We start from the raw sequence: 13,111 nt of genomic DNA on the forward strand, positions 1-13,111 counted from the left end.
TACTCCTTAGTATTCAAATTTCATTAAGTTGTCTTTTTTAAATTTTTTCATATGCTTTACTAGAGAGTGACAGCATCGGGCAATATGGTTTCAGCCAGTCTTGACATAAAACATAGTTCTGCATCACTCAGGGAATTTCGCAAAGGAACTCAGGGAAGACCTGGAAAACGCAGGGAAATTGGAAATGTCAACTTGGTAGACACTCTGATTATGACCATCTGTGATTTTTATTTTAAAAGTATGCTGAATTGTCACACAATGATATTCAAAGCTGGTGCCATGAAAAAAAAAGTTCAGAAATTGCAAGCAGCAACAATGACCAACTTAGTTGCAGACACAAATTTTAATGCCGGTATTGCATATACAACTGGCCAGGTAGTATCAATCTATGTAAGCTCGCAGTAAACATTCCAAATTACAGACTGAGGCAACTGTACAACTGCTCACGGTACAGCTGACAATTTGAAGTGGTTTAGTTGATTGATAGTCCAATCAGCCTCTGCACCTTTAGTGTAGTCCCGAATGAACCTGAAAAGAAAGGTACGTCACTTTAACTAAAAATATAGTTGCGTTCTAACCGCATTTCCTTCAACAATAGCTATACAAGGGGCAGTGGCGTGATGGTGACCAGGCACAATGAAGATCATTGCACAATATCCTGCAGTCCTGCAGGCCAGAGCAGCAATGGCACATAGGTAAATTGTGCCTTAGATGGTACTTTTTTTTGCGCAACTACAAAGACTGCAGAGTTGGAACACAAATTTAAGATGAGACAAGTGCACCACTTCCAACTTTCTTCTTAAATTTATTCTGAGAGAAGCTTTAAAAAGTTAGCAAGCAGTTACAGTATTGAAATGAATGTGTATTTTCATTTGATGCACATAAAGGATGTTGGGAGTAAAAGCTGCACTCCAGCAGCTTGACCAGCTCCCACTACGTACCTAAAAAAAGCTGCAAAGCAGCAAAATGTTGTTTTGTAAAAAAAAAAAAATGGCATGAAATACACAAAGTGGTAAAATAAGAAAATAGCAACAATATACTAGACACACATTTAACGGGGCACAATAGCTACTGATTAAATATAAAGAAATCTAACAATCTAATAAATTAGGGGTGTGCAATTGAATAACGAATCGAGTAGTCACCATTCATAAATGTAAATATATTTTGAATATTTCAAAATATCTGTGCCCCAATAAAGTTGAAGCAAAACTACGGTAAATTTCCACCTCCTAAAATGCAAGAGCTTGAGTAGTGGAGCAGGTTACGTCACTTAGGTAGCCATACTTTACAGGCTGTACAGCAATCCTTCGCACTGTTTGAAAAGCCCTGTTGTGCTTGCGAAGAAACTACTTGCTTGCTCCTAATCCTCCATTTGTGCTTTTAAGAAACAACGCTTCATAAAGTACTATGTAATGACAGAAACTTGCTAACTTCAAGACTATTGGGTTCTAAACATCACCTTATATTGTGATAATGGCTATTCATTATTCAAAAGCTATTCAAAAAACGTATTCGATTTGGTCTAAAAAATCACTATTTGCACACTCCTTGTGTATATACAGAAAAAAATTGGAGTGCAGTGGTACGATTTGGTAAACCACACTATATGACACGAGTAAACATTAAAGCTATAAAAACATTTTTGTGAAATCTGTTGGTTATATTTTCCATGCTTACACCAATGCCATTAAGATTATTTAACATTTGAGGAATAACACTGCATAGTAACTGTTTGCCATAATTTGTGTGTTATCGAGGCACTAACCAACAGTTATGGTGCCATATATTTATGTTCAGCGAGTTCTAAGTTTGTTAGTTTAGAAATTAACTGTTCTTTGCTTCAATTCATTTTTTATCACCTTGCAAATGCAGCGATTGTAAAGATTCTGCAGACCTATAAATTTATATTTTTCTTGCGTGTAATTAACAGCATGATGAGATTATGTTTTAGCAACAATTTCGAGAAACCTATCTTGAAGTCTTGTAAGCTTATAAATGTTTGTTTGCTTTGTTACCCCAGTAATATATGAGACAGAAACAATGAAGGGTAAATAATTAGTATTGCTTTCAATGGAAGTAGATGTTGCGATAAGCTACACCAAGTGTGCAGGCCATTTCTTATCACCACAGGTTCTACATGCGTATCCCATAGCATGTTCTCAGAAAATATGCTACCCAATGTTTTCACGTCATCTGCAATTTGAATAATGTTATTAAGATAAAGAGATGAAGATGGATGCAACTGTTTAACTTTTGCTTGAAATGTGATCACCTTCGTTCTTTCTGCATTAATTACAAGTCTATTCATAAAATTTCTGTGATATATAATTCCCTCTTTGAAGTAAGTGGTTAATATCTTGATGAGCAAAAAATATAGATACTACCATAAACAATATATTTTGCTGAAGAACTACCCTGAGGAAGACAGTTTTATTTAACTGTTGAAATAAAGCTGTTTATACACACATATTGTTTTCTTTTGCTTAGATACGAGTAAAGTATTTTGAAGACCACACCCCATATACCATAAAAATCTAGCTTTTATAGCAGTAAATTTCTATTCAGAGAATCAAAAGCCTTGCTGAATCTACAGAAACAAGCACAAATTGTTTATTTTCAATGCTATTTAGAATAAACTCTTTTTGGTTATGTAGAGCAGGTTCAGTGGATCGATTTGTCCAAAAACCATACTGTGATTCACATAATAGGTTGTGTGTGTTGATGAATTCTGTTAATAGTGAATGAAGAATTTTCTCAATTATTTTTGAAAATACCAGCAATATTGATATAGATCTGTAGTTTACTAGATTATTCTTGTCTTCCTTTTTGTGCAATTATGTCGGAAGCATATTTTAGTGGCTTAGTAGGCCTTGGAAGATATGTGCTTTGGCATCTTTTCTTGATGTATAAGGTAGTGTGATCAGTTGTTCGAGCAAAAATTAAGTTTAATAGATAGCCATTAAACATATTAGCTAGATGGCTGCCTCTAATAACAATTTATTAGCAGCAGTAATTATCTGCTACTATACAGTAATCTGACCGAGCTACATAATGAAGGCGCTAGTCCATATAAGAAACCATCACTGTCGGAAAAATACTGCTGTACTGGTGTTACATAGAACTGCTAAATATCCAGGGTGAGCTTTGTGGGCTTGCTACAGAAAAGAAAAGAGGTGGGAGTGGGGGGAGATTATGCAAAAATTTATATCTGCATGTTTGCCTTCAAAGGTAAAGTGCCTCACATGTCATGGCAGCCTATAACTATAAAACGGCTGGTATTGTAAGGATGACTGGCACCTGTGCACCTGAGTGGGTGCATTGAGTGCTCAGCCTCGTTGGAAACTCTGAGTGCAAAGCATTGTTTTATGAATTGGAGATGGTGACATATTCTTTTCAGCAACATGATGTAATAATTTAGCTTTCTTTCACTCAGTGTACCATTCATATATAGGAGCTCAAAACTGGTAGGTTGTGAAATTATGACACCAAGCTTGAAGAGGTTAAGCTGGATTCTTGCTTGGTTTGCAGCTGACATGTGTGGTGTCACATAAGAGAGCATTGAAGCTGGTCAAGCTTCTTCACTCGCAGGTGAGTAGGCTCCTTAGGCCAGGAGCCCTGCAGTGGCGACCACCTGCCATGCCTGCCTTACCAGCCTGAGCTGGTCAGCACTGCTTCCCACTGGTCAGGCATGAAGTTAAGAATGAGCAGAGGGTTACGTGTATGTGTGCATACCCACACTGTATGATACAAGGAAGCAAATTTGAGGATAGAGTGGGATGATCGTCATGGTATAGGCTAAGATTGGACGAGTATTCGTCTTTATAAGGCCACGGCCCCTTCACAACTGAGTGTTTTGTGTAGGGGTGGTAGGGTACGAGTTGAGCGATAATGTAGGAGATGAGTAATGTGGCTGTATGGGCTTGTTGACAACTGAAAAATTTAAAGTGCACAACCAGACGAGGATGGGGAAGGAAAACGGGAGACACACGACTGCTATACTAGAAATATAGTTCAATAATGTAGCAGTTTGGGCGTGTTGGTAAGAAATTACTAAAAACTTAGTGCTCACAATCAGACGAGAACAGTGAAAGACGGAGACACACTAGCGTTCGTGCGGTTCTGCGCTTTAAGGTATAGGTAAGTGGAAAAGGCTCCAGGTCTCTGTGCAGTGCCCAATTGGCATGCGCCTGCTGACTGTCACGTAGAGACTCACAACCCAAAGTACATAGGAGAATAGTGGGGAATGCTGTTTGTAGTCAGAGGCGTATGTGGTGAGCTTTGTTAGAAATCGTGCCACTGGTGCAGTTGTAGCATGCTGCTTGAGAGTCTGAGAAAATGATTATGTGGTCCCATTGTGGCTGGGCCACGATAGCTAATGCAGTGGCAACCTCCTCTGCTTCTGTGATGGATGTATGTCGCGCTGTGACTGCAGGAATTTTTTTTCTCCCACTGTCTACCCTTTTCAGAGGGTGCACAGAGAGTGGAAGAATGGTAGCAGCATCCACGTAGAGGGTGACTGGGATGCTCTGTATTTGCAAGTCGAAGCTTGCGCCCTAACTCCTCTTCGGCCAATGCATGTGCATGTTTTTTGGGATGGGTGGAATACGCATTTGACTTCAAAGATGAGGGGGCAATCTTGAGAGGGGCTTGAGAAGCATGTAGGAGATATTCTAGTTGTTGAAGGATGTGTCATTCAGTGGTTCATCTTGTGGGGAGCACACGCACCCATCTTCCCCCGTGCCGTCGCGTCGAGAGCCGGCATAGACAGGGGAGAGGTGCACTATGCCCTCTCCCGATTCTCCCTCGCTCTCGCGACGCACGCGCGCCCTTCCTCCCTGACTCGCGGTCAGGTAGCTGACGGGCGAGGAGGACATTCCCCTCGCCCAGGCAAAAAGGTACAAAACAGCGCGACCGGGGGAGACCCGCTCTCTCTGAGGCCGGACCCCTAAACTGCCGGACTGGAGTACCTGCCGCAACCCGTGAGTGACCATGTTGCCTAACTATCCCGGGCAACGAGGCCAGCCTATTTATCACTATTACAGAGAGGACGTCCCTCTGCCAGTGTTCTTTATTGCCGGTAGCAATAAACGTTCTTACAGTTGACGCCGCTGGTTGCCTTATTCGTTCGAACCCGACGTAGCTGCGATTCCCGCGCTACGGGTTGGGGAGTAACACAAAGCGACTGCGTGGGACTAGATCCGGAGCTCGCCTTCAGCCCTAGCCGCACGCAGAGTGGAACCCCCACAATCTTTGTAGTGGTTCCTGTTCATTAAGAAGGTGAGCTTCAATAAGTTCTTGGGCAGTATTGTGAAGCGGTTCCAGTTGGAATGTTGCTTGTTGCCATTCGGGTGGCAGCCCAAGCGCCTGCTTGTAGGCTGTTCATAACAGTCTATCGAGGGTGTCAAGATGTACTGTCCCCAACGGAAGATGGGGGATGTAATATACTAGGGAACTGATGATGAGTGTTTGTATGAGTCGTAGGATGTCTGCCTCCTTGTGGCCATGCTTCCTGTTGGTGATGCAACAGACTATATGAAGGGCCTGCATGGTGGAGTGTTGTACTTGTTAGTGAGCATTGCCCAGTGGCATGTGCATGGCACATGCAGGCCAAGGATGCAGAGTTAGGTAGCTAGCCTGGGGAATTTGGGTGATGCCCATGCGGAGTGTAATATCGGTCAGTATCAGGCTTGCTTTTCCTCATGGTATGCACATTAGTATCAGGAGTTCCAATTTTTCTGTAATGAACTGTAGTCCACCATGTGTGGTGTAGTTTTGTAAGCTGTTGAATGCATGCTTTAAGGCATCATGCTGTGCACCTACGGAGCCACCTGTAGTCCATATGGCAATGTCGTCTACATATAGAGCGTGTTTGATGCCTGGGATGACATTAACTTGGGGTGTGAGTCCCATCATGGCGATGTTGAAGAGTACTGGTGAGAGCACTACGCCTTGCGTTGTGCCCTTGTTATGTTTGTAGAGAGGTAGTGTCCTCAAGTTGCTAAGTTGATGGTGGCTGTACGGCTGATAAAGCAGTCCTTGATATATGTATATGTGCATGCTCTGCAGTGGATGCTTAAGTTCTCTAGAATGGTGCAGTGTGCCATGCTGTCAAAAGCTCCCTTGAGATGCAAAGATGGCTTTTGGGCTATTGGGTATGACGTGTTCGAGGACTTCCTTCACTTGAAGTAGACCATCCAGAGTAGAAAGGTTGCATCACAAACCAAACACTGTGTCTGGGAATAGAAGTTGGTCCTTTATGTGATGTTGAAGTCTTTCAAGGATCATGTGCTCAGAGAGCTTTCCCAGACAGGATGTCAGTGATATGGGGTGCAGGTTGTTGAGGCAAGGCATTTTACCCGGTTTGGAAATTCACATGATTTCGGCATGCTTCCATTTTGCTGGTAAGCAACCTGTCGTCCCATGTTCATTAGGAAGGTCGAGTAGGGCCTGCAGGTTCTAGGTTCCAAAGGATTTTATTGATGATCTTATCATGGCCGAGTGTCGTGTTGCAAGTAAGCTTGTTCAGAGCTTGCATAAGTTCAGGTGAAGTGATTGGCTGGTAAATTGTCTCCTTTGGAGACCCTGCATACATGAAAGGGGTTTCAACGGATGTGCCTGGATCTGCTATGTATTTGTCCTTAAGGTATTGGTTCCAGGGTAGTTGAGAACAGTTCCAGGATTGTTGTGAAGAATTCACTTCATGGCGTGCTGGCTTTCCCACTTGTTATGGGTGGGATCGAGAAGGTGCCGGAGAATGTGCCATGTCTTGGCTGTGCCCAGAGTACCTGTAGAGTAGTGTGCATCTGACCCCAGTTCTGTTGTGCGAGATGATCAGCATATTTCTCAGTGCCTGTGGCGAGTGCTGCGACGCAGAGTTTCAGACATCTGTTGTATTTATGTCGGCACAACCTTTTTGTGAAACTGTGCAAATCAACTGATGGGTTGTAAGTGGTGAGTACTTTGCATTTGAAGTGTTTATCAATTGCCGCTTGGGTACTCTAGAGCCATCCCTCAAAGTTCTCGGTGCTGGTAAGACCAGTGAACAGACGATTTTGTCTGAAGGCTGTCCAGTCTGTTAGCTTGGTGGTGTAGATTGGTGTAGGAAGTTTCTTGTAAGTACTACTGTGGTATGAAGCATGCAGTGATTGCTTCTTAGTGTCTCATTTGTCTTGCACCATTCGGCATGTGGAAATCGGTTGTCATATACCCACAGTGCCTGTCTGAAAGCACGCATGCTGGCTATGATGACAAAATAACCTGCCACATGTGTGAAAAGCGCTGGTCTCATTTGTTTGCAGCTTAATCACAGGGTGAGTGAAATACAAAAGAGAGTCCTCTTTAAGACCAGCTTCTATTTTTGAATTTTCGGAGCTGAATGACTTCAGTTTGCAAATGCCAACTGTTAAATATTATTATTTCATTTGGCTTATTCCCATACAAGGAATGGTATGGAACTGCTGACACTCTGAAGCATGCTGCCCCTTTAAACTTGTATGCCTGTTGGCTAATTGGTAAAAGTTAGTGGAGGTGGGAAGGTAAAGTTTGTTGCTTGCTGGTATTTCGAAATGACCTCCCACTAGTGATGGAATTGACTGCATGAAAAGTGTACACATTTGGTGACGATATAGTAGAACTGTGGCCACCACACAAACTGCTTGTTAACTAAGAGCAAATGAGTAATCATGACACTTGTGCCTGTCGAAGATACATGCTACAAACAACACAGCTAGAATGAATGGGAGTACCTACCTGTAGTTGGCAACATGAACCTTCTCTTGAAGCTGCTCCACCGTCTCATGCATCGTCTCAGGATTTCGCCGTGCCTCCTCTAGACCTGGCATGTAGTGGTAGACAACAGTGGCTTCCACATATCTCTGGTTGCTGTCTGTAATTCAAACCCATCTATTACTTGAAATGAGAAATGTTTTGTTTTTTTCCTTTTATAAAAAAAAGTACATGAGCCATTACTTGAAGGTCACTTACTGTCATCCATGATGATACCAATTTGATATAAGAAACAAAAGTAGATGTCAGACAACTTGATGGCCAGCCTCTGACGTTGTTCAACACTCAAGGAGCAACAACTTGCCTGAGCTGCAGACGCAACCTGCACAGAAAGGCTGTTAAGCGTTTAGGAAAGAAGGAGATCTGTAAACTCGAGTAATATAGGGTCGATTCCAGAATGATGCTGTCCTGACATATCTTCCTATTTGTGTGTTTTGTTTACGCTACAATGATTTCACCAAGTATCAGCCAACTGGCCCAAGTTATATTGATTTCCTGTGAAATCTTCCACTAAGAGATGATGCAAACATGCAAGACAAACTCTACAAGACGTGAATGCAATATATAAATGCATAAAGCGTTGCAAGTGCAATTTGCAGTATACTTGCATCGTTAGTGACCAGGCCCTCCATGGATGTGAAGTCTCCATTGCTCATCAGAACCGAAACGTACGTCATTGCCTACAAACACAAATGACATTGGGTACCTGTGATAGGACACAAATGAACACAACGATCCCTTCAGCTTGCTCAAACCCTAGCAAAACACTACGCCAGCGCTTGGCTGACAAAATCGTATCAAAAGGCGGCATCACCTGCTTAGCACCGTCAAGGAATTCGCGCTGGTTGTAAGTCGCATCTAAGTAGGGCTTGATGATAAATATAGTCTGTATCCAATTCTTGATTGTAAATATTAGGTTCGGCCACACTATGTGAGAATTCCTCATCAAATCGAAGCTATTTTCGCTTCGTGATGAACATCGGCGGACTGGGTGTGCACATAACGCTGGTACTGAAGATTGCTGGCACGCCTTGCCAGCACTTGGCGGCGACGCAAGAGGACGGAGGTGCGGCGTCCAGGCATAGGAAATGCCAGCACAATGTACACAGGCGGCAGTGGCAGCGGCGTGAAGATTGAGAAAATTTTGTCGATGAAAGCACAGCCTTAATGCCGCCTGCCTGAGAGCCGCCATGTTATACGCTAATGTCGATAGCACGGCGGCTGTTAATATGTCTCGTTCCATCAACAGCCACCTGTGGCAGCCTCTGGACCTCTGGACCCTCTGTATACGACCCTCTGCACTCAATGGAAAATTACACCCTTTGGGTCGTATCTTGCCACACAACGATAGTCGTCATCTGTCTTGTCTGCATTTTCTTTCTGTAACGCTGCGGGCCCGCGGGTACTCTTAGTTCACGAACGGCGTGCGCGTTATCAGCATGACAGAGCATTCTTGACAGAAAAGTAGCGAGGGCTGCGTTTTCAAGAAAGGAAACGCAAGGAAAACAGATCGCAATTATTGTTGTGTGGCAAGATAATGTTGGTGGCAAGATACGACCCAAATAATGTACACTCTAAGAACAGTTTACACCCTTTGACTTGCCCCTTCTGCCACACAAAAATAATCGTCAGCTACCTTGATGCGCGTTTCCTTTCTTTATCGCTGCAAGCCCGGAACTTTCCAGTGACGAACGGCACGCGCGTTATCAGAAGGGGCACTCCAAAGGGTGTAAACTGTTCTATGCTGATAACGCGCGTGCCATTCGTTACTGGAAAGTTCTGGGCTCGCAGCGATAAAGAAAGGAAACGCATCAATTGGCAGATGACGATTATTTTTGTGTGGCAGAAGGGACAAGCCAAAGGGTGTAAACTGTTCTTAGAGTGTGTATTGGCCTCGAGCTCCACCACTGGAAAATCTGGCGCGTCCGTCGGCGTGACGTGCTATTAGGGATCACGTGGACATAGCGGCCGCGTCGGCTGCTTCGGGAGCGCCGAAGCGAGCTGAAAACGAGTTTAAATTCCCTCGTACGCTGCGGTCCTCATTTAGTGGCGAAATTTTCCCGCTTCCAGTGTCTCCTTTACAACACTGCAAAGCACTACAATAGGTAGTGGCTGTCTTTGAAGGCGCGCAACATGGTAGGCTACTGCTCGGTGCCGCAGGGCCAGACGCACGTAACGGAGGCCGCGGTGTCAGCCTTATTCACACGTAGCCGCATGACAAGAAGTTGCGTGAAGCTTGGCTCGCGAAACATAAAACCGGCAAACAGTCATCGGCTACAACTCGGGTATGCAGCAAGCACAGACGCAAGGAAGATTTCTGCTACGGCGCCCGGTCTGCGATGTCCTGAAAACGCGCACTGAGACGCTCGCCCGAGTCCGCTGCCCGACTAATGTCATGACGGTTTGGTCTACGAACTTGTCGATGCTATAGATACTGGCCAAGTTCAGTGGAGTGGAAAGGCAGCGGTAAGAAGCATATTTAAATAAAAGCATGGCATATGGTCATGTTTGTGTTATGAATTAATGCACTGGATTACAAAAAAGGAGCAGCGGGAAATTGCACGCTGAGAACACCAGTAAACGTACAGTGCGACGCAACTCGAGAAATAATATTGAAAGGACAATAAAGAATTTAGAAGAAAAAAAAAAAGATTACATCGTCGCGACGGCACGTCACAGTCCCCGTAGGCGTCGAATTAAGTCTCTACAATGAAATTGTTTTTGAACAGCTCTGATAGCGCCCACGCAACAGTTGTTGCTTGTATACTGTCAAATGCTCATATTCTGCGGCCTAAAGCTCATGGCATGGTGCGAAAACGCGCGCGTGGAGAAAGCGAAACAGTGCGCGGACAAGCATGCAGACGCGCAGTCGGTCGCTGCGAATCTGCGTGCTCGCTGCATTGAGGCTTCGTTCTATTACGTTCCATTTAGTTATACAAACACTATAAGAACATATTTCACATAGTTTGCTCTCAGCGTTTACCTACCTTTCACGCAAGAAGCCGGTTCGGGAGAGTCCACCGCGACGACCGCACGCAGTAGCATTCACTGTAGTACGTATTCGGTAAAGAGATAGCGTCTGTAAACGATTGTGTGCTTTCAGTTTGCACAAGATTATTATTAAGACAGTAAGAAACTTCTCTCGTTCCGAAAGTACTTACAGAAATGTCTGGGAGAGCTCGCGCGTGGTGTCTTCAGTGAGCGCTGACAGCAAAACGTATGAGGAGCGCGCCGCGTGATCCCTCATACTACGCCAGCGAGGCGCTTCCGATAGATGGCGACTCCGTAACTCCTCGCCGCCAATATACGTTTGTTTAAGAGGGCACCTCTGCCATAAACTCTATGACCTCTGCTCTATGCCTCTGGGTAACAAATACAAATCTCGAAGGCCATGCCTTAACTTTTGGATATTGCCAACGTTTTTATCTAAAAACGTTGGACATTGCCTATGGCTTCAGCAATTCAAAGCTTCAGTGAAGAAAAAAATAACTTTCGTTCCTATATATATGTGTCGAAAAACTTGCAGCCATGGATGACGGAAAGAATTCCACGCTTATGCTTTCTATACTCCAGTCCGTGCAGCTTTTTATCTGGCAACAGTCATATTGCAGAGCGTCTGTGATTTGTGGCGTGCGCAAGTTTTGTTCGGGCAGTCAGCGAGTCAGCTGCCGACAGCCCGACAAATTGAAAGCTTCGGAAGTGTCAAAGATGACCCGAAATAACAAGAGAAATGTAGCTGTCGGGGAAGCGTTTCGCATAGCCGTCACGACGGCACTTCAAAAATTCTATCAAACTGAAGACCAGACAGGTTTGTCCTCAAAAACCTGCAAGTCGTACTGCATGACGAGCGTTGCCGTTGTTCTTGAGCTTACAACGACTTTTCTGTCTTGCAGAGTATGAGTTTCCATCATCATTCACGGCTGAGGAGCGAGCATTTATACACAACTACTGCCAGACGTTGAATCTGAAGTCAAAAAGCAGAGGGTAATGTGTTTATTCCGTACTTCCCAGTATTGATGCACAGTTGACATATCAGAGTCGCACACTGATCGGCCAAGGTTCCATTCTTTGTGGACCTTCCGGCGCTCTTCCTGTTGGTTCAATTGGGGAAAATAATGTTTAAAACAAAGGCGTTACTCGAATCGCCAACTGATGCACTAAGCGCATTGCGTCTTCTAGCGTTCCTGTACGTACCGGTAAAGCGAAAATAAGGCGATTACTGGGCGAACAAGCGTTGTCATGTCCACACCTGCGGCATACGTTGCATTCTTAGCTACAGTGTTAATTCTTAAGTTCTCTGGATAAACGGCACGCATGATGGCCATGTGAAGTAAGATTTCGTGGCGTTTTCGATCTGTTGTTTTAATCTATTCTTTTTTGCACCAGCCCCTTAACTCGCCCATAACTTCGTTTATTAAAATCTGTCTTATTATTGCCTTGCCACATCGTTTCGCAAGCCAACCGCATTTCCTCTTGCCAGAGTCAATCATTGCCTTCTTGCTGACATAGTTCTTACTTCTCATAAATGGGGCCAAGTCATTTTTGTCTTCGCCCTTGAACTACATAGCAATGCTTACGAATGTGGTCATTCCTTCGATGTTGTCGTTCACAACTCTCTGTTTTTTAACCTGATAGGCAGAAAGGTAGTGTTCAAAATTACTGCATGGAATGAACGGCTAGGGTTATACACAATACAAACGTTGCTCTCTTATGCAGGAAAGGATCAAATCGTTTCCTTACTGCCTATAAGAAAGTTGGTTCCACTATAGTTCAGGCTGATGCCGGCTTCAATATGGGGCCCCTATCGTGCCGATTTGCCATGCTGCTTCTGCAGAAGTTCCCAGTGAATTCTCATGAGCGCCAAGAGCTATTGCCTCCCACTGAGCGAGAACGCCTTGTTGGTCAGGAAGGTATGTGTGCACCCATTTTCTTCAATATCGTTGTGTCAAGTGGTTGCGGTCTTATCAGTGCAGATCTTTAGAATAGCTATAGCATGAGACACACGGGCATGTAAACAAAGTCAGGGCTACATTTGTAATAAATTGTTTTGGGTGAACTTGCAAATAATTTTACTTCAGGCAGAAGCCATCAGTTTAAACATGTTACCACATATGTGCACAGTGGCAGCAGACATTCATTTTGGTGAAAAAGAAGATATATTTCTTTCAGCTTGCTCACATTTAATGCACTTTGCTCAAGTGGTCTGTTGTAGAGATTATGTATCTTATATGTGTTTATCGAGTGGGCTCAGCAAAGCATGGTCACTGTGCCTGAGAAAAAACAGACGTGCTTCACAGTGTGCCTGGCCAGCTCAGAAGTGGAG

The 13,111-nt window shown here is 44.0% G+C and overlaps 2 protein-coding genes across 4 annotated transcripts in view; one reads left to right on the forward strand and one right to left on the reverse strand.

Moving 5' to 3' along the window:
* Nucleotides 1-324: 324 nt before the first annotated feature.
* Nucleotides 325-10,800, reverse strand: LOC142571859 (m-AAA protease-interacting protein 1, mitochondrial-like). Of its 3 annotated transcripts, none has more exons than XM_075680532.1 (5): nt 10,776-10,800; nt 8,397-8,468; nt 7,987-8,110; nt 7,753-7,888; nt 325-528 (listed from the first exon to the last, which is right to left on the reverse strand). In XM_075680532.1, the coding sequence occupies exons 2-5, from the start codon at nt 8,463-8,465 to the stop codon at nt 444-446; spliced, it is 414 nt and encodes a 137-aa protein (XP_075536647.1). In that variant the 5' UTR covers nt 8,466-8,468; nt 10,776-10,800; the 3' UTR covers nt 325-443. The 3 variants fall into 3 exon arrangements, with proteins under 3 accessions (XP_075536647.1, XP_075536645.1, XP_075536646.1); XM_075680530.1 differs by lacking the exon at nt 10,776-10,800 and adding an exon at nt 8,603-9,002; XM_075680531.1 differs by lacking the exon at nt 10,776-10,800 and adding an exon at nt 8,603-9,002 and having other exon boundaries at nt 8,397-8,494.
* Nucleotides 10,801-11,395: 595 nt separating this feature from the next.
* LOC142571854 (3'-5' RNA helicase YTHDC2-like) overlaps nt 11,396-13,111 on the forward strand; it is a 98,993-nt gene continuing 97,277 nt past the window's right edge. The window contains exons 1-3 of the mRNA XM_075680522.1: nt 11,396-11,596; nt 11,682-11,772; nt 12,505-12,698. Of these exons, the coding sequence (XP_075536637.1) occupies nt 11,497-11,596; nt 11,682-11,772; nt 12,505-12,698 (385 nt within the window). The 5' untranslated portion in view covers nt 11,396-11,496. The remainder of the gene's footprint in view (nt 11,597-11,681; nt 11,773-12,504; nt 12,699-13,111) is intronic.

The sequence above is a fragment of the Dermacentor variabilis genome, chromosome 2 (genome assembly GCF_050947875.1).
Source record: "Dermacentor variabilis isolate Ectoservices chromosome 2, ASM5094787v1, whole genome shotgun sequence".
Taxonomy (NCBI): domain Eukaryota; kingdom Metazoa; phylum Arthropoda; class Arachnida; order Ixodida; family Ixodidae; genus Dermacentor; species Dermacentor variabilis.

What these genes read in the sequence shown, in the direction of transcription:
- LOC142571859 (XM_075680530.1), bottom strand. Translation starts at nt 8,980, where the DNA reads ATGGCGGCTCTCAGGCAGGCGGCATTAAGGCTGTGCTTTCATCGACAA. An exon ending in TCCTTGACGGTGCTAAGCAG is followed by an intron (nt 8,469 to 8,602) that starts GTGATGCCGCCT and finishes TTGTGTTTGTAG; the next exon opens with GCAATGACGTACGTTTCGGT. An exon ending in TGGTATCATCATGGATGACA is followed by an intron (nt 7,889 to 7,986) that starts GTAAGTGACCTT and finishes TTTGAATTACAG; the next exon opens with ACAGCAACCAGAGATATGTG.